The 23,006-nt window shown below is 39.0% G+C and overlaps 1 protein-coding gene and 1 non-coding gene across 2 annotated transcripts in view; both read left to right on the top strand.

Moving 5' to 3' along the window:
* Positions 1–23,006, top strand: part of DCP1A (decapping mRNA 1A) — a 50,614-nt gene that overhangs the window by 2,087 nt on the left and 25,521 nt on the right. The window contains exons 2-4 of the mRNA XM_021671642.2: positions 1,038–1,078; positions 3,402–3,529; positions 22,096–22,162. Coding sequence (XP_021527317.1) covers positions 1,038–1,078; positions 3,402–3,529; positions 22,096–22,162 — 236 coding nt within the window. The remainder of the gene's footprint in view (positions 1–1,037; positions 1,079–3,401; positions 3,530–22,095; positions 22,163–23,006) is intronic.
* On the top strand, positions 8,532–8,600 carry LOC135270850 (small nucleolar RNA SNORD38). Its single transcript, XR_010339010.1, has one exon. It is a non-coding gene; the product is annotated as a small nucleolar RNA SNORD38 (small nucleolar RNA).

Genomic DNA, 23,006 nt, shown 5'->3' with positions numbered 1-23,006 from the left:
AGGGTATACTTTCAGTATTCATGATTTTTCAATAAGTTCTAAAAATAACAAGCTGATTTTGGTAGTAATTCTTAACCACAAAATTTGCTAGTTGCAAAAATGTACCAAAACTCCCCAGTGATGAGACAAACTATCCTATAAGAAAATTTTTCTTTGTTTTTTTTGAGACAGAGTCTTGCTCTGTTGCCAGGTTGGAGTGCAGTGGCATGATCCCAGCTCACTGCTACCTCTGCCTCCCAGGTTCAAGTGATTCTTATGCCTCAGGCTCCCAGGTAGCTGGGACTACAGGCATGTACCACCACGCCTGCCTAATTTTTTTGTGGGTTTTTTATTTGTTTTTGCTTTTTTTTTGACATGGGGTCTCTGTCGCCAGGCTGCAGTGCAATGGCGCCATCTCAGCTCACTGCAACCTCCAGCTCCCTGATTCAAGCGATTCTCCTGCCTCAGCCTCCCAAGTAGCTGGGATTATAGGCACGCGCCACCATGCCCAGCCAATTTTTGTGTTTTTAGTATTGACGGGATTTCACCATGTTGACCAGGATGGTTTCGATCTCCTGACCTCGTGATCTGCCCGCCTCTGCCTCCCAAAGTGGTGGGATTACCGGTGTGAGCCACTGCGCCTGGCCCCTTTCTTTCTTTTTTTAAGATTAACTTGTATAAACTTTAAAAGAGAAGAAATTGCAGTATACAGGAACTTAGCTTTAAAGAAATCTGGCTAAAACATTTTAGTTTTAAAAAGTGAAGGTTTATTCTATGATTTTTCTTCTTTACTAATTAAAAAAGAAAAATGCTGCAGATACAGACATGTTGCTGGATTAAACAATCCATATGCTTCTGTATGTATCAGTAGCACTGAAAGGATACATTAGAAATGGTAACCACAATTTGTAGAATGAGAGGGAGACTTTATCTCAAAAGGTTAATTTTATAATAAATGAAACAAATAGATCTTAAACATGACACATTACTTCTCCATTGGGACTATTTGGGGTTGGATTATGGGGAAAAAAAACTAATTGACTCATTGTCTATCATAGGAGAAGACTGATATAGAAGGGACCTTATTTGTATATCGAAGGTAAGTTTTTAAAATATGTATATTTGTTTTTAACAGTCTAATGGTGAACAATGTCAAACAGTTCAGTTCTGTTGTACATTTGTCTTTGGAACCTTCCTGCTAGTCTCCTTCAAGTTTCTATCTTTCTCTAGCTGTGAAATCTTAACCAAGTTCTTTCTTTTCTCTGAGCCTTTCTGTGATTCAGAATAAACTGAACTAGAATTTATATTAGCAGCCTAGCAAAGCAATTTCAAATGATTGAGTCTAAAACAGATGCCTGTCTCTCTCCCCTTGCCCCCATATTAGAAAGAAAAGAAGACATATATTTGGGGAAAAGACAATACATGGACTAGCTCTATAAAATAATGTAGTTGAGAGGTCGATCCCTCTGTTCTTTGGTTACTACATGGGCAGTTTTCTTCTGTGCCTGGTTCTGTCCTCTTTCCCAGCCCCTAGAAGTTCTAGATTATGTGCAGTATCTTGTTTGAGAGTTCTTTAGAAAGCTTGGATTATTCATGATAGCATATTTTTTATTTTCAACTTCTTCGAAAATTGATTGACTTTAAGATAATCACATCTTAAATGTGATTGGTTTGCACATTGCAACTTTTTTGTTATGCAGCTTTTGGGGCCTAAAGACAACTGACAGTATATGATAGTCATGGGGTACTTGGCTTTCCTGGATATTCCTCTAAGGTCTTACTGTGACAAGGGCAGGTTCCTTCCCTTGTTTTCTAAAGCTTAGGGAGTCAGTAGGAGTTATTACTGACATCTGGTCTTTTCCTTTTTTTTTTTTTTTTTTGTATTGAGTTACCTTTTAAGGATTGCCTTTCTTCATTGATGCTAATTTAAAAGAATTTGTCAAATAGACTTCTAAATTTTGATACAAAGCTTTGAGATCTTCTCTAAACGCACTCATTTTTTTCTCCTTTTAAGTATAATTCTTTGATATTTGTACACCAAGCTCTTCTTTCTTAAACACTTTGTTCCCTGCTATTCATCTTTCTCCTTTTAAATAGGCAGGGATCTTTACCCTCACTCTCTTCATTACTCTTCATTAGCAATATAAATCTCTAGAAACTCTGTTATTAGAATCTTGGTTTCTATGACATTTGGAAAAATTACTTTACTGGCTTTATTGTTATAGTACAGAAGCACTGATTGTAGAAAGTGGGAGGTTTAGTGTAGTGAGTGGATGGATTTAATACCATTCGCAGAGGCTTATATGGTACTAATTCTAATTAAAGGAGACCAAAGAAACTTTGGAAAATGTGAGACTATTTTGTGTACCTTGGATAAAGGTATACCTGGATGTCAGAATATCACTTTGCAGAGATTACTTCATATAGAAGAAGTCTGGATTTGGAGTCAAAAACCTGAAACTGAATCCTAGTTACATTATTTGTGTGACCTCAGGCACAGGCCTTAATCATTCAAAGCTTGTCTCCTAATCTGTAGAATAGCATTCTATTATCTCTCCATGTATATCCTAGATAAACAAATGAAAAACTGTGAAGTGTTAGGTACATGTGAAGAGTATCTAAGGGACCATGTACTGAATCCCTTTGATACGGGAACCAAGGATGTTTCCTATTGTAGGATTCAGGGCATTTTCCATCTAACTCAGGAGCACTATGTAAAGATCAATTTGGTGCAAGAAAAACCATTATTGTAATGATGGGTAGTCATTATAGCCAATCCAAATGAATTGATATTTCATTCAGCAGTGGTGTGTCTATCTTGGGAAATATGTGTGAAAAACTTAAGACAAAAGCTTCATTTGCATGGGGCTTACATCCTAGTGAGAGGAGGACAATAAATATTAAAAATAAGTGGTATGGATAAAAGAGGAAGAATAGAGACATTGAGCTTGGGAACATTAAAAAGGGTAGTTCACGTAGGCCTCATTAAGAAGGTGACATCTGAACAAAAGCTTGCAGGAGATGAGATAGCTGTGCAGATTCTGGGGCAGTGATCTAGGCAGATGTCTTTAGATAGAAGCACACATGTAGAGAGAGTGGCAAGGAGCCCAGTGTGGCTGGAGAAGAGGAGCTGGGGAAGAGCCATAGGAAACGAAGTCAGAGGCGGAGTACCTCAAGTGGAGCCTTGGTGGCCTCAATAAAGACTTTGGCCTTTACTCTGAGAAACTGTCTTTGGAGACTTCTCATCAGAAGAGGAGTATGATCTGACTTAATTGTTTTGTTTCCAGGTTTAAGTGCTGATAATATTGTATAGTGTTCTAACTTATTTATTCTTTTTTGAAATGAAAATAAAGTACATAGTAGATAACATTTCTACAGATTAAATGGTAACTAAGTATTTTTTTTCTTCTATTAAATCTAAGGTCAGCTTCCCCTTATCATGGTTTTACCATTGTGAATCGACTAAATATGCACAATCTAGTTGAACCAGTGAATAAAGATTTGGAATTTCAGCTCCATGAACCATTTCTTCTGTATAGAAATGCAAGCTGTAAGTATATCTGTTTTATTATGATTATTACATTTAAAATTGAGTGACCTTAGTTTCTGTCAATCCGTTATTTAGGAAGTTTCAAATTACAAAACAAAATATGGTTTATACTTTATAAATGAGTCTGTTAGAAAGATCAAACCTTTTAAACTGGGCTCTGAGGCCAGGCGCGGTGGCTCACACCTGTAATCCTAGCACTTTGGGAGGCTGAGGAGGGCAGATCACCTGAGGTCAGAAGTTCAAGACCAGCCTGGCCAATGTGGTAAAACCCTATCTCTACTAAAAAATACAAAAATCAGCTGGGTGTGGTGGTGCGTGTCTAGTCCTAGCTACTTGGGAGGCTGAGGCAGGAGAATCGCTTGAACCCTGGAGGTAGAGGTTGCAGTGAGCTGAGATCTTGCCTTTACACTCCAGCCTGGGTGACAGAGCAAGACTCCATCTCAAAAAATAAAAAAATAAAAAAAGATTCAGAGATGCATAAACAGATACTCTGTTGGAGAGTTAGGATTACAACTCTTCTTCTGCTTTCTAGTCCAGGGTTCTTTCAGGCATTTTTACAGTCTCTAGTAATGATTGGATGCATTCAGCAAAGCTAGACTGGCCTTCCTAAGAAAGTACAATACTAAAAAATATATTTGGTTCCAGTATTTTAGTATGGATATTGAAAGTATGGGTGTTTGAGGACAAATTGTTTGACATTGACTATAGGGATCAAAATTAGTTGTGGTAACAATGATTGTGCTCTAATTATCATCTTAAGGATATTGTTGGAGAAATGTTGCTTCTAACTTAAAAAGTAAAAGTTAATGTGTTTGAATTTCACTTGGCCAGGAGGTAATTGGTCTTGGTGGGGGATGTCTTGTATAAAAAAGAAAAAGTTACTAGAAATTATACACCTCTTAATTCCCTGAATGAGAAGTAACAAGGTCTATTTTAAAGCTAGTAATCCCCAAGTTCTTTTCCGTAGCTCATTTTTAAGTATAAGTGAAACAGGATATATCTTTAGACTTTTCAGTAAACTATTTTTCCAGGTAATTACCTCTCAGATTTTAAATTCTGTGGTCATATTAGACATGCTTTGTAATAGCTGTAAGTTCAGATGGATTTATTTAAACTAATATTAACAATGTAATTATTTCAGATTGCTCTTTTCTTTGTACTGAACATTCCATTAAACGGAAAACTCGGCTAGGCATGGTGGCTCACGCCTGTAATCCCAGCACTTTGGGAGGCCAAGGCAAGTGGATTGCTTGAGCCCAGGAGTTCAAGACCAGCCTGGGCAACATGTGGAAACCCCGTCTCCACAAAAAAATAGAAAAATTAGCTGAGCGTGATGGCAAACACTTGTAGTCCCAGCTACCCAGGAGGCTGAAGTGGGAGGATCACATGAACCCAAGAAGTCGAGGCCGCAGTGAGCCATGATTGTGCCACTGCACTCCAGCCTGGGCAACACAGCAAGACCCTGTCTCAAAAAATGAAAAGAGGGTGGAAGAAATTCTGCAAAGGAATACAGATCCAGTTTTGTTTTTTTTTTTTAGTGAAATAGGCTTAATTCTGTTCTTTACTACCAGGAAACTTAATCTAGCCATCACTCCTAAGTGGTTTGATTGTTAGTCAGTAGAGAAAATTATCTGAACTCACTTACCACTTAGCATAAACCTGAGGTGAATTATATTTTATTTCTTTCACAAGGCAAAAGTCCTGTGAAATTGGAAGTGTGACATAACACAAATATAATTGAACCATGAGTAACCAGAAGCTAACTGATCAGAACTTCAGTTGTCTGAAAATATTTTTATAGTTCATGTGTGGAAGAAATGAGGGCAAATTATAAGAAAAGAAGCTAATACTAGGTTTTATTTTCTAAAAGTCAAGCAGATATCCAGAGAGTAACCTGGGGTCATCATTAACATGTCAGTATTTTATAACTTTAACTCTACTGTAGTATCATAGTAAATTGTTATGATGAGACCTAAAATCATCGAGAGTATTTATTATGTTAATTAGAACATTCTTGGGGAGAAAGTGAACTAATGCGTTTTACGTTAGAAAATTTTCAACTGATTGAAACAAAAGTTTTCTTAGTTGAACTCACTTAAGGTCATTTCATTAGGGAAAGTATGTAAAGAAATAGCTGTATTGAGAAGTGAGTGATAAGACAGCAGAAAATGATCTCGTGAGTGTTAAGGCCCCTGTTGAGTGTGTGTTTTGTCTACATAGTCTTAAAAGTAGAAAATAGTCTTGTCAGGTCAGCAAGCTATTAAGTTGTTTAGGGATTTGTTCTTTAAATAAAAAGTTAGTATCTGATTATGCATACAGGTAATTATACCTGATTCTGTAGTTGCTCTTCTGCCATTCTCTTGTGGGAAATACCACCAAGACACCTGACCCATTTAACTCAAGTTACACCTTCATATCCAACTTCTTTCATTCAAATTAATTTTTGGAGTTAATGTACTAGAATAGTGAACCATAACTTCTTTTCAGTTCTAAGTTATTTGTTTTATTTGTTTTTAAAAGTTTTTCTTTATGCAACATGTCTACCTACACCCACCCTACCCCTCCAGAAAAAGATAAAATCTTTTTTTTTGTTTTTTAATTTCTAAAGATAAAATCTTAACAAAGAAAATGCGTACACTGACTAAGGGCTTAGGTTTCGTGATTCTCTTAAATCTTTGTTGTGGGGGGCAGGTGGTGGTGGTGGTGGTGGTAGTGGTGGTGGTGGTTTTCAAAAGACAAGGTCTCACTGTGTTGCCCAGGCTGTTCTTGAATTTCTGGGCTCAAGCAATCCTCCCACCTTGGCCTCCCGAAGTGCTGGCATGAGCCACCATGTCCAACCTCTCGAATCTTTTAGAAACTGTATTTTTATTCTGTGCAAGGGCCTTTTGGCAGCCACAAGACCCCAGTGGGACTGCAGTGAGGAATGGGGAGTTTATAAATTCTGGCATTATTGAGTGGTAGTGATATTTCTAGCACCTTATTTCTGATCCTCAACTTACAAATTGAGAAAACAAGAGGCTCAGAGTTTAGGCACCTGCTCAAGATTTGCAAAGGTAGTAAGTGACAGATGCAGAATTCAATAGTAGGTCTTTTGGGCTTCAAGGCCAATGTTCTTTCCATTCTACTGTAACAATAAAATTACTTCATCAGTCCATATTCTAGAGCAGTGCTATCCACTAGAACTTTGCAATCAGGTAAAATGACAGTTCTGTGTAAGCACTGTCCAATATAGTAGCCTGAAATGAGGTTAGTGCAAATGCGGAACACTTCTTTTTAGTTTTTTAATTTAATCAGTTTGAATTTACATGGCTGTATGTGCTGGCAGCTGTATTCTGAACAGTGGAAGTCTGAAGCGTGACTTCATGTGCTCACGTACTCTTTGCTGTGCCATACCTGAATCAAACAACTGCTTGGGAAGCTTTGGATTAGATTTTTATGCCTCCTATTTAGTCATTCCGTTTTGAAACTTACAAATGATTTCTAGATACAAAAGCTGCAGAATATATCCCTGAGGGTGGCTTTGCCATGGTAACACTCTTTTGGCATGGAATTTAGTTTGCAGATAAGAATTCTATTCTGGGCTTTGCCATTTTACTGACTACAACCTTGGCTAAATCATTTAAACCACTGATTTGACCTATTTATCTTAAAAGGCCATCATGAAAGTAAGGTATTTTGTTAGGCATTTACAAATACAAAATATCGTAGACTGTGTCTTCATCCTACACTCAACAAATGATCTCGTTAGTGAACAAGTCCTAGGGACAGCAGTGTTATCCAGGTTCTCTTATAACGCAGGCCTGTGATATGCTTCTTCCTATCCCTTCTGATAGCACCATGCACAAGCTGCAGACTTTTGTTTCTCTTAACAAGTATTATTTTCAAATGTTGCAAGGCCATTACTAGAAAGCCTGAGGTATACATTGGAAAATACATATATATTAAAAATGGGAAGTCTTGGCCAGGGATGGTGGCTCACGCCTGTCATCCCAGTGCTTTGGGAGGCTGAGGCAGGTGGATCACCTGAGGTCAAGAGTTCAAGACCAACCTGTCCAATGTGGTGAAACCCTGTCTCTGCTAAAAATACAAAAAAAATTAGCCAGGTGTGGTGGTATATGCCTGTAGTCCCAGCTACATGGGCTGAGGTAGGAGAATTGCTTGAACCTGGGCAGCTGAGGTTGCAGTGAGCCGAGATCATGCCAGTGCACTCCAGCCTGGGAGACAGAGTGAGACTCCATCTCAATTTTAAAAATAAATAAAATAAAATTGGGCTTTGGGTTAGAAGGAAGATGTCTTTCTGAAAAATAACCATGGACCTTCCCTCATAAAAATTTAAAGTTCAAACTGTACCATTCATTTGGTATCATTTCTTACCCAGGTCAAGAAATTATCAGCTAGTTATTAGTCTAGGGCATCTGGGAGAAGCAAATGCAGAACCCTTCTGGCAAGATACCTCCTTAACCCAGGTTGCCCAGGAATATCAGATACGTCTCATGGTCTAAAATTACTAATTATACAAGGAAATACTTCGCAGTGAATGAAAGGTGTAGCATACAACAAACAGCAGGATTATGTAGCCCTTCCAAAGACTTTAGTTAATGGAAGCTCGAGACTCTAATGGATGTAACTACCAGATACAGATTACAAAATAAAATAAAAAGAAAGAACAGCAAATGTAAGAAAAGAATAAAGTCTGGGCATGGTGGCTCACGCCTGTAATTCCAACACTTTGGAAGACTGAGGCAGGTGGATCAACTGAGGTCAGGAGTTTGAGACCAGCCTGGTCAACATGGTGAAACCCCATCTCTAGTAAAAATACAAAAAAAAAAAAAAAAAAAAAGCCTGGCATGGTGACGGGCACCTGTAATCCCAGCTACTCAGGAGACTGAGGCAGAGAATTCCTTGAACCCTGGAGATGGAGGTTGCGGTGAGCCAAGATCTCGCCACTGCACTCTAGCCTGGGCGACAGAGCAAGATTCTGTCTCAAAAAAAAACCTGCTACTCTCAGTGATGAAAATGTTGTCCAGTTCTGCTACTGACATTAAGTGATGATAAAGTATGTCTGAGGAGAAAAAAGAAAAAAAATCCTACTTCTAGCGATTAGAGAGTTTGCATTTTTTTCAAGTATATATTAGAAGTTTATAAAAATTACCACATATAGGCCATTCAGCCAAAGAAGTTAGGGAGGAAAATAGGGAAATCTGAGTAAAGTTGAAGGAAAATAAAAGAGTAGAAATTAATTTCAGAAAGTAGAAATTTCAGTAGGATAGAGCAGATCACAACAAAACAAAAAACTTCTCTATAACATGATCCAGCAACAACCATAAAAAGAACAAGGGGAGGCACAATATGCAGCATTAGGAATAAAAATACAAATGTGTTGCAACTAAAGCCAGAGAACGTAGCGTTTTTAAAAACAAGCCACTGTGAAGAATTCTTGCCTATAAACTTAAAACTTGGATGATTAAGACAGTTTCCTAGAAAAACACAGTTTAATAAAAATTACTTAGGAATACATAGATTCAAATGGACTCATAAATAAAATAATTGGGCCAACAGACTAAAAATCTCTCCCATCACATCTAAAGAAAATGCTGAGAGGAGTGTTCTATTCAGTAAATGGTATTAGGACAGTTAGTTCTCCATATGGAGACCAGCCTCTGAAAAGGCAGCTATAGGGTTCATACCCTTCTGGTCTAATCTTCAAGGGAAACTTGTCTCCACTCTTCTGTGATGAAGAAATCATGCTTCTGTGATTCACTACTCCCTCAGCATGGCGATGAGCAACATACCTCCCTATTATACATACCTGCTACAAGCAACATACCTCACTATTAGGTTGGTGCAAAAGTAATTGTGGTTTTTGCAGTTAAAGTAATGGCAAGAACCACAAATATTTTGCACCAACCCAATATATACCTGCTCCAAGCAGCACATCTCACTGAGTAATACTTCTCTTAGAAGATGTTTTTCCCCAAGACCAGTATCAAAGATCTTTTGATTTTCACTGCGGGCACACCTTAAAAGTAAAAGTAGTAATGGGGAATCTTTTTTAAATATCTATATGCTTATTGATCAATTGATTACAAAATGCCCCAAGAATATTCTGTAAATGTGTTCTGAGCAATTTGTTAAGAATCTAAACCTGGCATGTGAATCGATAACAAAGTACAGTCATGAGTTACTTAACAACGGGGATATGTCCTAAGAGATACGTCATTAGGCGATTTTGTTGTGTGAACATCATAGAGTGTACTTACACAATGTAATAACTATTTGGCATAACTATTGACAAGCTCACTGTAGGTTGGTGCAAAAGTAATTGTGGTTTTTGCAGTTAGTGGCAAGAACCACAAATATTTTGCACCAACCCAATACATACCTGCTCCAAGCAGCGCACCTCACTGAGTAATACTTCTATTAGAAGATGTTTTTCCCTAAGACCAGTGTCAAAGGTCTTTTGATTTTCACTGTGATTTCAACCTCAGTGACATAAATTTCACTGTGATCTCAACCTAAATGACATAACTTACACACCTAGAATATATGGTATTGCTTTAAGGCTACAAACCCATATGGCATGTTACTGTACTGAATATGATAGGCAGTTGTAACATGTTGATAAAAATTTGTACATCTAAATGTATCTTAAGAGAAAATGTACAGTGAAAATGTGGTATTATAATCTTAAGGGACCACTGTTATGTGTGCAGTCTGTCACTGATTGAAGCATCATTTGTGGTGCATGACTTGTAAAAGCAAACAGAACTGATTTTTCTCTTTCTTACAGCTGGACAGTCTACAGTATAACCTGGTTAATTGAAAGTATTAATAATATAGGTTTATGGTACCATCAAGCTCTATAAAATTAGTTCTGGCATTTAATGATTTTCTTTAGCAAAAACTATTTCAATATTGCGTTTTACTTTGTTTTTAACCAAGGTGATTATTTAACTCAGATACCTACCTTAATTCAGTGACATTTATTGAATTTGTCATTTGTCAGGCACTTTACCAGCGGCTATACCAGATAGATTAAAACTATTGTGCACTTTTAAAGAATTTTATTTATTTTTTTAGTCCTTATGTTCTATTGTATTTTCTTAGAAAATCATAAGTTGAAGTTACTAAAGTGCATTAGAGCTTCCTGTGTCAGAACTCTGCCTTCTTGGTGTAAGGGTCAAGATCCTTTTTTTTTTTTTTTTTTTTTTTTTTCCTGAAACATGGCCTCACTCTGTTGCCCAGGCTATAGCGCTCAAATGAGCCTCCCTTCTCAGCCCCTGCCCTCAGCCCCTGCCCTGAGTAGCTAGGACTGTAGGTGTAAAGTACCACGCCAGGTAAATTTTTTTCTTTTAAATAGAGATAGCGTCTCTACAAATTTTTTGTGGTGATAGGGTCTTGCTACGTTGACCAACCTGGTCTCCAACTCCTGGCCTCAAGTGATCTTACTACCTCAGCCGCCCAAAGTGCTAGGATTACATTAACCACTGCACCCAGTCGGATCAGGATTCTTAATGAAATATGCTACTACATTAAGCCCACAGCTATGCACGTTTATTCTGAAAACAAGCCCCTGTGGATTAATGATAAAAATTAATGATTTAAGGTCTGTGATTTGAAAGTTATTGGTTGTAAATTTGAATGACTGGGCTAATAATAGTGAGAATCTGATCTACCAGAGAGACAGCAAGGGTATGTACATGTTTTTTCTTAGTCATTTTCAGCAGCAATACTCATCCATTGTTTGGAAAGAGCGTATAGTCCTGATTTTCTCTTCCCAGACCTAACCTTATTCTCTCCATAGGCCAGTGTATAATGGTAGTTTTAACCAAAAACAGTGATCATTTCACTTTATGTGCATGTTAAATATGGCATTTTTTTACTGGAAGGTAATCATTTAAGAACAAGTTTTCATGTTTTCTTCATGCAACACCCTAAGACATGTATCTCCCACTTAATGCCACTTTTTGTATTTTTTAATGTTTTCTATAAATCCAAAAGCAGTTTTGGGAAAATGAACAAAGCCCTTTTCAGTTTTTCAAAAGAACACAGATACATCCTGCATTTTATTTTACCTTGACATGTTTAAACAATTACAAGTTTGTGGTTTGTATGCAACACTTTCAAAGTGATCCTATGTGAGTAAAAGCTAATCTGAAATTTCCTTAAAAAAGCGTTAATGTCATATAGCTACTAGTCTAGTATGTCACTCTTTAGCCTGCTTAACCAAAAAAGACAATTACCTAGTAAGTATAATTTAAAATGTTAAATGTTACTGCTATTTAATATTTTTAAGAACTTACCTTCAAAAGCCAGAGAGAAATACCCCTTCGTTTCTGCTTCACTTATTACTTTTCCTTTATATCGGGCATCAATCTCTTGATACAGAGTGTTTTTAATTAAAATTAGATCACTAGAAAAAGTAGGGAGATTCATTTCCATAGTGTTGAAAATGCCGCTGCCAAATGGAAAGTTTTAGTAGAAGAAATGCTGCAGTGTGTGCTTTTTTTGTCTCTCTGCTCGTCCTTTGTCAGTTCAAGGGCAAGACTCAGAACAGTAGAGATGGTAGGTGGCTGCTGGCATGTGGAACAAATCTTCAGACTTTTAAAGCACAGCACAAGAAATTTCCTTAGAAGATAAGTTTATAATTTGTCCAGTCAAAAGATGTGAGTTCTACCTCCAAACTCAAAGAGGAATTCTTAAACAGCAAGAAAATTTCCGTGGTTCATTCTTTGAGATCTTTGAATTCAGTGCAGTACTTCTTTCTTAGCCTGAAGAAAGACAGGCAGTCTTCACCATCAGCTACACAGTGCTGTGGTTGGTATGATTCTGTAATCAGTGAAGGAGAAAGAGTCTGTGGCAACTACATTAGTCTGGCCTTCTGGACCAAGATAAGGAAAGAGCCTTGCTGTGGCCACATTTGTAGATTGAAGAGGTAAAAACACCACAAAAACATAGGGGGACCTAGGACACAGTGACTGAGTCTGACTCAGTTCAAATGTTTTAAAAATACATATATTGCTTTCTGTCTCATTGTAGGCGCTGCTTAGTATTCTGGTAGAGCCTCTACCAAGTGCCTTCTTCTTAACTTTGCAAATCCATGTACATTTCAGAATTTCCAAAGCAGGTTATTTTCATTATGATTCACTAATTACTGGCTTTCCCCCCTCAGTTTTTTATTGTGTTCTTAATTGTAAAGATTTGTAAAGTTAACCATTTATCCCTTTTAGATAATTACCATGTTAAGTATTCAATACTTTTCATGTTTTTTTCTTTTGAGAACTCAATAAGGGAAATCATTATTTATACCTAAGTGACAAAATGATGTTAATGTGTAATATGTAGATTTTCACCTTTTGTTACACGGTGAAGTTATCTGTGTATGTCAAAATTGAAACACAAGAGTAGCCACTAGTCTAAGAAGATCGAAGCTCCTCTGGAGTGTGCAGAATAAACCTCCAGACTGGGCCTTCAGATTCAGTGCCCTGGAGGATCCAAGCAGGTCTGAGTTACTTACAAAATCACTGCTTCCAGGCTTGCTCAGCTTTTTCTCTCCCCTCCCCTCCCCTCTTTTTGAGGTGGAGTCTTGCTCTATTGCCCAGGCTGGAGTGCACTGGTACTGTCTCGACTCACTGTAACCTCTGCCTCCCAGGCTCAAGTGATTCTTTTGCCTCAGCCTCTCCAGTAGCTGGGATTACAGGTGCACGCCACCATGCCTGACTAATTTTTTGTTTTTTTAATAGAGATGGGGTTTTACTATGTTGGCCTGGCTGGTCTCAAACTCCTGACCTCAAGTGATCCTCCTGCCTCAGCCTCCCAAAGTGCTGGGATTACAAGCGTGAGCCACGGCACCCAGCCAGCTTTTTCTTTTTAATAAAAGGAAAGCACAGGCTAAGCATTTGCTACCAATACCAACATTTAAAAGTTAGCATATTTTATACATCCATACCTGGATTTCTGGTTTTTCTTGTGACAAAATGACGTATGTGGCCACACAGCACTTGGATTTCTGCAAGTACTACAGTCAGCCAGAATTGTAGGTAAGACACATTCATCACTGATCCCGCCACACTGTGAGAGCTCTTACACCCCACGAGCATTTGTGCTTACAGCCCTGCTGTGGATGATCGATTAGCAAATTGGTAGAAAAATGTGTAGGATAGTAGAAGTTAGGGAAAGGAGAGAAAAGAAGTTCCTCCCTCTTTTTTCCTTACTTACACCCTATCTGACCTATTTCCCAGATCTCTAACTGTAGATTTTTGGACACCTAGGAAACAGGAATTCAATTCCATGGAGGTCGAGGGCCATGCTTCCTCCTGCCTTTGTCTCTCCCTTATGATAGATAAAAATAATATTTGTGTGGGGTGCTAGAGCGACTAGATTACCAGTGGCAGGGTCAGACATGTCTAACATTTGGCAGAACCATAATTATTTACACTAGCATTCCCCAACCTTTTTGGCACCAGGGACTGGTTTTGTGGAAGACTGTTTTTCAATGAACAGGGATTGGGGGATCATTTCAGGATGATTCAGGCACGTTACATTTATTGTGTACTTTATTTCTATTAGTATTACATTGTAATATATAATGAAATAATTATGCAGCTCACCATCATGTAGAATCAATGGGAGCCCTGAGCTTGTTTTTCTGCAACTAAATGGTCTCATCTGGGGATGATGGAAGACAATGACAGATCATCAAGCATTAGATTCTCATAAGGAGCCACAACCTGGATTCCTTGCATGCTCAATGCTCTATTCATGGTAGGGCTGGAGCTCCTATGAGAATCTAATGCCTAAGCTGATCTGACAGGAGGTAGAGCTCAGTCAGTAATGCTCTACTGTCTGCCACCTACTTCCTGCTGTGCCTGGTTCAGGCCTGGTTCCTAACAGGCCACGGACCAGTACCAATCCATGGTCCTGAGTTTGGGGACCTCTGATTTACACCACCCACTTTGGAAGCTGTACTTTAAGGAGTCGTGTGTACTGTGTGGCAATAACAGATGTAAATCCTAACAGCAAAGGCAAAACCCTAATGCGATTCACTATTTTATTTAGGGTTGCCCATTGTTTAAAAGTAAAACTTAATCAGTTGTGATATTGTTGGATTTATTTCCCTAATCCCTAAAGAAGTTCGTTGGTCATTTCATGTGTCTGAATTCTGTACTGAGATTATAATGTTAATGGGATTGTGGAAGAAGTATTTCTGGTTAATATATTCAGATTTGATTTAATTTAGACAGAGGCACCAAAGTTTTAAATTACAAACTGAAGACCTTGAAGAGTAGTGTTTTTAAATTACCTGGCCTAAGTCTTTTAATCAGTGTTCAATATTCAATAAGTAGATATTACAATTTAAATTTTAGAAACTGGACTCCTTCTCTACCATGTTAGTGTTCTGTGGTGGTCTGAAATGAGTGGCTTTTTTGGCCAAAAGGGTTAAGCTGCAAAGATAATTAAATCACATTTTCCAGCTGCAGATACACAGCATCTCACCCACCTAAGTGTTTGTAACATGTCAGACTCTGTTATGATCCCACGTCAGTCAGTCTTAGGCTCCATATCCTTTTCCTTGTGTGTGTGTTTTCTGCCCCTCTACCCTAGAGCCTTCTCCTCTTCTCACTCTTTCCTAACCTTTTGATGTTCCTGGAGCACCTCCAGGCTTATTCTTGTCTTAAAAGAAATGAACTGCCAAGGCAGAGGCATTTGCTTTTTCACTTGCCAGGGCTGACTTATGTTTATATACCTATTCCATTTTTATATATAAAAAATGCATTTGTCTATACCCAAAGCCCATTTTCTTGTTTTTGTTTCCTGGTGTAAGAGATCTTTGTCAGTATCATCTTTAGAAATTGTATAACTTTTTTTCTCTATTTTCTCAAGCACAAAGTTTCAGGAAAAAGAAATTTTATAACTCTTAACATCACCACCAAAAAGCTTTTTATCAAACCCCCTTTTCTCCTTGGCACCATACTGAGAATATCTCTAGCCTCCTCAGATACTTGTAGAAAGTAAGTCAGATCTAAATAATAAATGAATCACAAAGACAACATATGTGTGAGAGTGATTCCCAGCTCTGTTTTTGTGACATTTCACAGCATCTCTAGAAGACTCAAGGGATTTTACAAAGACACCAAATTAATTTGGCTTTTCTTGATCTTGCGTGAGCCACGTACCTCTCTCTAGACGAGAACTGTGAAGAATTACATGAAATCATAAGGTTGCTGGATTTTAAAATGTGTCTAAGAAAAGAGAAAACTTTTACTCAAAACTCTTCTTTTTGAAATTTCTCAATACAAAATAGTTCAAATACCTTTTATTTTTGTAATTAGTTTTATTTTTTCACATTTTCAAAAGAAAGGGGCCTTCATTTGAAAAGCAAATGAAACGTTTAATTTTTGATACTCTTACTTGCATCTCGATATTTTTCGTGGAACTACAACGTAAAGGCAATGAAATGTCCTATCACACCTCCTTTTTTCTTTTTTTTTTTTTTTTTTTTGAGACGGAGTTTCGCTCTTGTTACCCAGGCTGGAGCGCAATGGCGCGATCTCGGCTCACCGCAATCTCCGCCTCCTGGGTTCAGGCAATTCTCCTGCCTCAGCCTCCTGAGTAGCTGGGATTACAGGCACGCGCCACCGTGCCCAGCTAATTTTTTGTATTAGTAGAGACGGGGTTTCACCATGTTGACCAGGATGGTCTCGATCTCTTGACCTCGTGATCCACCCGCCTCGGCCTCCCAAAGTGCTGGGATTACAGGCTTGAGCCACCGCGCCCGGCCCTTTTTTTTTAATTAAAAAAATTTTTTTAGCTGGGTGTGTTGGCTCATGCCTGTAATCCCAGCACTTTGGGAGGCCAAGGCGGGTGGATCACCTGAGGTCAGGAGTTCAAGACCAGCCTGACCAACATGGTGAAACCTCGTCTCTACTAAATACAAAAAATTGCCGAGCGTGGTGGCATATGCCTGTAATCCAGGCTATTTGGGAGGCTGAGGTGGGAGAATCACTTAAACCCAGGAGATGGAGGTTGCAGTGAGCCAACATTGCGCCATTGCACTCCAGCCTGGACAACACGAGTGAAAAACTCCATCTAAAAAAAAAAAATTTTTTTTTTTAATAAACAAGGTCCCACTATGTTGCCCAGGCTGGTCTTGAACTCCTGAGCTCAAGTTAACCTCCCACCTCAGCCTCTCAAAATGTTAGAATTAGAGATATGAGCCAGCACACCCAGCCAACCTATACAACATGACTGACTTTTAGGATAGTTGTTAGCGGTCACAATGTGTAGAAGTTATCCATTAACTAGTTTCTTTCATCTTGAGAAAGGCCATTTGTAAAACAGTGTGCCATCATTTGCCATAGCAAAGCAATACTGTTTTGCCAAAACCTAAATTCTCTGTGGCATAGTTAGTCAGGGAAATTTATTTCAGCAAGTGAATTGTTGGCAGAACGTATTGGGCCTTAGAGTATAGGTTCTTTTGAGGGAAGAATGCTTAGCTTCGGTTTGCGGAGGAGGTCCTCTGCAGTTTTAGCTATCTGGTGAACTTGTCTGTCTTTCCTCATGAGTGACAGTGACAGGCTCCGTGGCAGCTCCCTGGGCTTTTTTGCCAGTTGCACACACTGACCGTTTGATATGTTGGCAGACAGAGCTGATTCTTGGATGCGTGTCTGAACCTCTACAGGTCTGCTTTTGGCAGAATCGAGTGTGACTCTTATCCCTTACCCATTAAGCTATCAATATGGCTTCCTTATCTTTATTTCTTTTGCAAACATGCCTTTGAAAGTATTTGGCTCTTTTTAGGCAGTTTATTTGATAATACACAAAAGCAGAGGCATGTGTCCTATTTCTAAATTATATTGTACTTCTTCAGAGGACAAGGGGGCATCTTAAATGAAGGTTTTTCAAAATAAGTTGACAGCTTTGATGGACTTATTTTGATTATTGATAAGGAGTTCTTTTCTAAGAGTTCGATTTAGAAGCCCCTGTGAAAACACACTTAATTACCTCTGTTTAGCACAGAAAAAATAGTGTGTGCTTCTCTGAGCCTGATGTGTTGTATATCATAAACTTTTCTTTTCTTTTGAAATTGAGTCTCATTCTGTCACCCAGGCTAGAGTGCAGTGGCACAATCTTGGCTCACTGCAACCTCTACCTTCTGGGTGCAAGCAATTCTCCTGCCTCAGCCTCCCAAGTGGCTAGGATTACAGATGTGCATCACCACACCCAGCTAATTTCTGTATTTTTGGTAGAGCCAGGGTTTCACCATGTTGGCCAAGCTGGTCTCAAACTCCTGACCTCAGGTGATCCACTTGCCTCAGCCTCCCAAAGTGCTGGGATTACAGGCATGAGCCACCGCGCCCAGCCGCATATCATAAACTTTTCTTATCACTGTGAATTGTTTTGATGTGTCCAGATTTATATAGCTTATTGGAGAAAAACAAATTTTTGTATTTGGACTTTGGTGTTTGGGGTGTTCATTAGCCAAGCTTGGAAGATGCATATTTCAAGAAAGGTGGACAGCCAGGCGCAGTGGCTCAAGCCTGTAATCCCAGCACTTTGGGAGGCCGAGGCGGGTGGATCACCAGGTCAAGAGATCGAGACCATCCTGGCCAACATGGTGAAACCCCGTCTATACTAAAAATACAAAAATTGACTGGGTGTGGTGGCGTGCACCTGTAGTCCCAGCTACTCGGGAGGCTGAGGCAGGAGTTGCTTGAACCTGGGAGGTGAAAGTCGCAGTGAGCTGAGATTGTGCCACTGCACTCCAGCCTGGTGCCTGGCAACAGAGTGAGACTCTGTCTGAAAAAAAAAAAAAAAAGAAAAAAGAAAGAAAGAAAGGTGGTCATGTGTAATTGCCATATATGGAGTCTTTTTAAAGCCCTGATCTGATTTACTGTAGTTGGAGCAAGCCTTAGCTGCGAAGAGCTTAACCAAGACCCTGCAGTAGATAATGCTTAATAATTATCTCTGTAACAAGGCTGCTTCTGTGCTCCTTCCATTGAGATGTTAAAGCTGAGTGAATTTGTCTTACCGTCATGTAAAACATTCCAAAATTACTTGTTATTTATTGGAGTTTGATTCTGTTTGGAGCACTCAGAGTGCTTTGAAATTCTGTGAACAAACGAGGCACTGTGAAAATGGATTCCAAACATGGAAAACTCTTTCTAGCTGGTTGAAGGCTCAGAGACTGGCGAGCCTGAACTTCTTCAGGTAGTGCAGCCACCTGCTGGACACGTGGCCAGACACAGGTTCCAAAGATTTGGGGCAATTTTAATATAATCAGAGGTTTTTCCCTGCCAGAGAAGCCCTTTGTAAACAGGGTGGGAAAAAAAAAAAATCTTGTCCATTGATCTTCATTAAAATGAAGCCACTCACTTGCTCTGTGTATCAATAATGTTTTAATTAACTCTACAATAATAATAGACTCAAAATTATATTTCTATTGAGAAGGGAACTTTTAAAATAGTTTTAAAAATGATTTTTTGATTTATTTAAAGTCTCTTGGGCTAGCACTTCTATTTCCTATATTCTATGGCACCCTCTTAGTGTGCATTTTAACTTAATTATGTATAGATTTTCTTTTATGGGTCACTTTAATCATTGAGCATAACTGAAGCTCACTAACTTTTTGTTTCTATAAAAAACTGCAGTGTTATTTCAATGCAATGAGATTTGAGGTTTTTTTTTTTTTAATAGAGACGGGGGGGTTTCACCATGTTGGCCAGGCTGGTCTTGAACTCCCGACCTTGTGATCCGCCCACCTTGGCTTCCCAAAGTGCTGAGATTACAGGTGTGAGCCACCGAACCTGGCCTCAATGCAATGAGATTTCAGCAACAAAAATATAGTAACAAGATAACTGGTCTAAGAGTGAGAAGACCCAAGTTTGTTTTCTGGGGTTTTTTTTTTTGGTTTGTTGTGGTTTGGTTTGTTTGGTTTTTTGTTTTGTTTTTTGTTTGCTTGTTTGTTTTGAGATGGAATTTTGCTTGTTGTCCAGGCTGGAGTGCAGTGATGTGATCTCAGCTCACTGCAACCTCTGCCTCCCAGGTTCAAGCAATTCTACTGTCTCAGCTTCTTGAGCAGCTGGGACTAAAGGCATGCACCACCATGCCCGGCTAATTTTCTATTTTTAGTAGAGATGGGGTTTCACCATGTTGGCCAGGCTGGTCTCAAACTCCTGACCTCAGAGACTGGTGAGCCTGGACTTCCTTCAGGTAGTGCAGCCACCTTGGCCTCCTAAAATGCTAGGATTTCAGGCATGAGCCACCATGCCCGGCCTGACCCAAGTTTTACTTATAGTTCTGAGACTGATTTTTTTTCTCTCATTTGTTAATACGTTAGTCTCTCTGTTAACCCCTATTCCCATCCATAAAAATGCAAAATGAGACTCCCAATTAAACCAAGTAGCATAGACTTGTCTCTCCCTGCTACTTACAACTATAAAACCTGGAAATGACACAAGAGACAATCTGGAGAACTCTAAAAGGTAAAAAGAGGAAGATCTGGTCAGGAACCTAGAACTGGCAGAACAGCAGCAGCAAAGTGTCTTATAAACCCCCACTCAGCATAAGAAGTGGGCCTGGGCCTGGAGTTTCTTGACCTTAAACCTAGCAGCAACAGAAGGTGGCCCAGGTAGGCTCATTCCTCTCCTAAGCTAAATGAAAGTCCTGCCAGCAATACTAGGCCGGCCCAGCAAAACTGGCAAGGATTGGAAGCCCTGCTAATAATAATTGGCCACCAGGGGACTTCTGTGTCTCCCTTTCATGAAGGCAGTGTAGCAGAAATAGCAAAGAAGATCTCATTACAGCTGGCTTGGAATGGATAGCAGTTTTCTATGACTTCTGTGGTTTCACTTCTATAATCTAATACTCTTGAAATTACAACATTGTAGAAACAGGGAACAGGTTCTTATTTGCCAAGAGTCAAGGACAGGAGAGGGGCCAGAGCAGTGTGGATGTGGGCTGTAAAAGGGCACCAGGGATCCTAGTGGCCATGGAAATTTCTGTATCTTGACTGATGTCAGTATCCTGGCTGTGATAGTATACCATAATTTTGTAAAATCTTAACCATTGGCGGAAACAATTTATAGGGCACCAAGATCTTTCTGTTCTTTACAATTGCATGTGAAGGTACAATTATTGGTTTCTTTAAAAAAAGCATAATGGTAATGGTACCTGCCATTTTGGTGCCAGGAAATCATTGTAGGTTTTTTTTTTTTTTTTGAGACAGAGTCTCACTCTGTTGCCCAGGCTGGAGTGCAGTGGTATGCTCTTGGCTCACTGCAACCCCCGCCTTCTGGATTTAAGCAATTCTACTGCCTCAGCCTCCTGAGTAGCTGGGATTACAGGTGCCCACCACCACACCCAGCTAATTTTTGTATTTTTAGTAGAGATGGGGTTTCACCATGTTGACCAGGCTGGTCTTGAACTCCTGACCTCAGGTGATCCGCCCACTTCCCAAAGTGCTGGGATTACAGGCATGAACCACCACGCCCAGACTCATTGTAAGCATTTAAGGAGGTACAAGCTGTGCCAAGCTGTGAGTGTCATCATATGGGTACACATGGTAGCAATTGGTCTTATCCATCCATGTGTCTGTTTCAGCTTGTATGTTTAGTATTTCTTTCTATTCTACCTTATCCAAAAAGCATTTATAGTAGCTTTTACATATTGCCATCTTTAATAAAGTTTATTTATCTTGCAGCAAAATTTTTTAGGGCTTTCTTTGAACCAATCACCATATTGGGAATAAAAAGAATGGGATAAGAAGTGCAATAGACTGAACTCAGTCTGTTCCACATGTAAACAAGTCAGTCATAGGATGGATATAGAGCTGGCATTGAAAGCTTTGTGTTGTAAAAAATTTTTATATATATATATATATATATATATATATATATATATATATTTTAAAGATAGAGTTTCACTCTGTTGCTCAGGCTGGAGTACAGTGGCATGATCTCAGCTCACTACAACCTCTGCCTCCCAGGTTCAAGCAGTTCTCCTGCCTCAACCTCCTGAGTAGCTGGGATTACAGGCACACTACCACACCTGGCTAATTTTTGCATTTTTAGTAGAGATGGGGTTTTACCATGTTGGCCAGGCTGGTCTTGAACTCCTGACCTCAAGTGATCCGCCCACCTCACCTTCCAAAGTGCTGAGATTACAGGTGTGAGCCACCGCACCTGGCAACAATTTTAATACCAATTTACAATGCATCTTACAATCAATATAATTGAGTCTTAGTTTAATTGGCAGCCTTTTTCTTGAAAGCTTGATAGTACATAAATAATGGTTGCATCTTACACTTAGTAACATCTTAGGTTCACTGAGTTCTGGTGATAATGTCTAAAACTATTTTGTGCAGTTTTTATCTGAATGTTTTACCTGTTCTGATTTTATTAAACAGAATTTGGGGAGGAGATATTTGTTTCCTTTAGCTAGACTATTAACAATTTGAGGGTCTGATGGTATATTTAGTGACATTCTATGGTGATAATATATTATTAACATACACCCAAATGTTGAAACCTTATTTCCTCTTATCTTTTTTCCTTTTGTTTTTCAAGTGTCGATATACAGTATCTGGTTTTATGACAAGAATGACTGTCACCGCATAGCAAAACTCATGGCTAAGTAAGTATATTACTCCATAAATTTAACTGATGGTATGTAAGAAATGAAAAATAATCCCCTCCCAGTTCTTTTTATTACTTAAGTCTACTAACTCATGTATTTCTCCAATTTCTTTTTATGCCAAAAACTTGGAAAAGGCAGAAAAGCTTTAAAATATATCTAATTATTATCTTACTACTCCCAGTGTACATTTCAGTTTCCTTCTACTCTTTTTCTTTATGTGTATATTAAGTAGATATGTGTGATTGTTTTTTACAAAAATAGGATCATACCATATTACTGCTTTTCATGTCAACAGCATTTTTCCAGGGCATTAAATTTTTCTCTGTAGTATTTATGACAGCTGCCTTGTGTCCAGCTCTATAGACAGATCATGATTTAACCAGAACCTTGCTGTTGGACCTGTAGGTTAGGGCTGCCAGACTGCCCGGCTCCAGAGGAATCTGCATCAGGTGTACAGCTTGACCGCATACAGTGGCTCCGATTTAGGTTCTGTCCAAATTTCCATTGTAACAAGTGGTACTGTGTGTGATAGCCTGATAGAGAACTCACACACACATCTGTATTTAATTCTTTTAAGTGAACTTGTTTTTGACACAGACTCTAGGCTTAGCAGGCCCCAATCCACTCATGGTTTGTGTTCCAGAAGATTTTTTTGTGACTCAGAACCTTGAAATTTGGAAAATTATCTTCCTTGAATTAATGTTCTAAAGGGCAGTTCATTGTCCTCTCTCAGGCTAGTCTGTAGAAGCCAACCCTTATGTGACCTATCCATATTTCTGGACTGCCAGTCTGGATTCTGGAAGTTCATGACATGGGGCTGCAGGGGGCCTGAGGGACTACA

Source organism: Aotus nancymaae, unplaced genomic scaffold, assembly GCF_030222135.1.
Source record: "Aotus nancymaae isolate 86718 unplaced genomic scaffold, 86718_ANA_hifiasm-v0.15.2.pri h1tg000067l, whole genome shotgun sequence".
NCBI classification, from domain to species: Eukaryota; Metazoa; Chordata; class Mammalia; order Primates; family Aotidae; genus Aotus; species Aotus nancymaae.
This window is presented reverse-complemented; position numbering and strand designations above follow the sequence as displayed.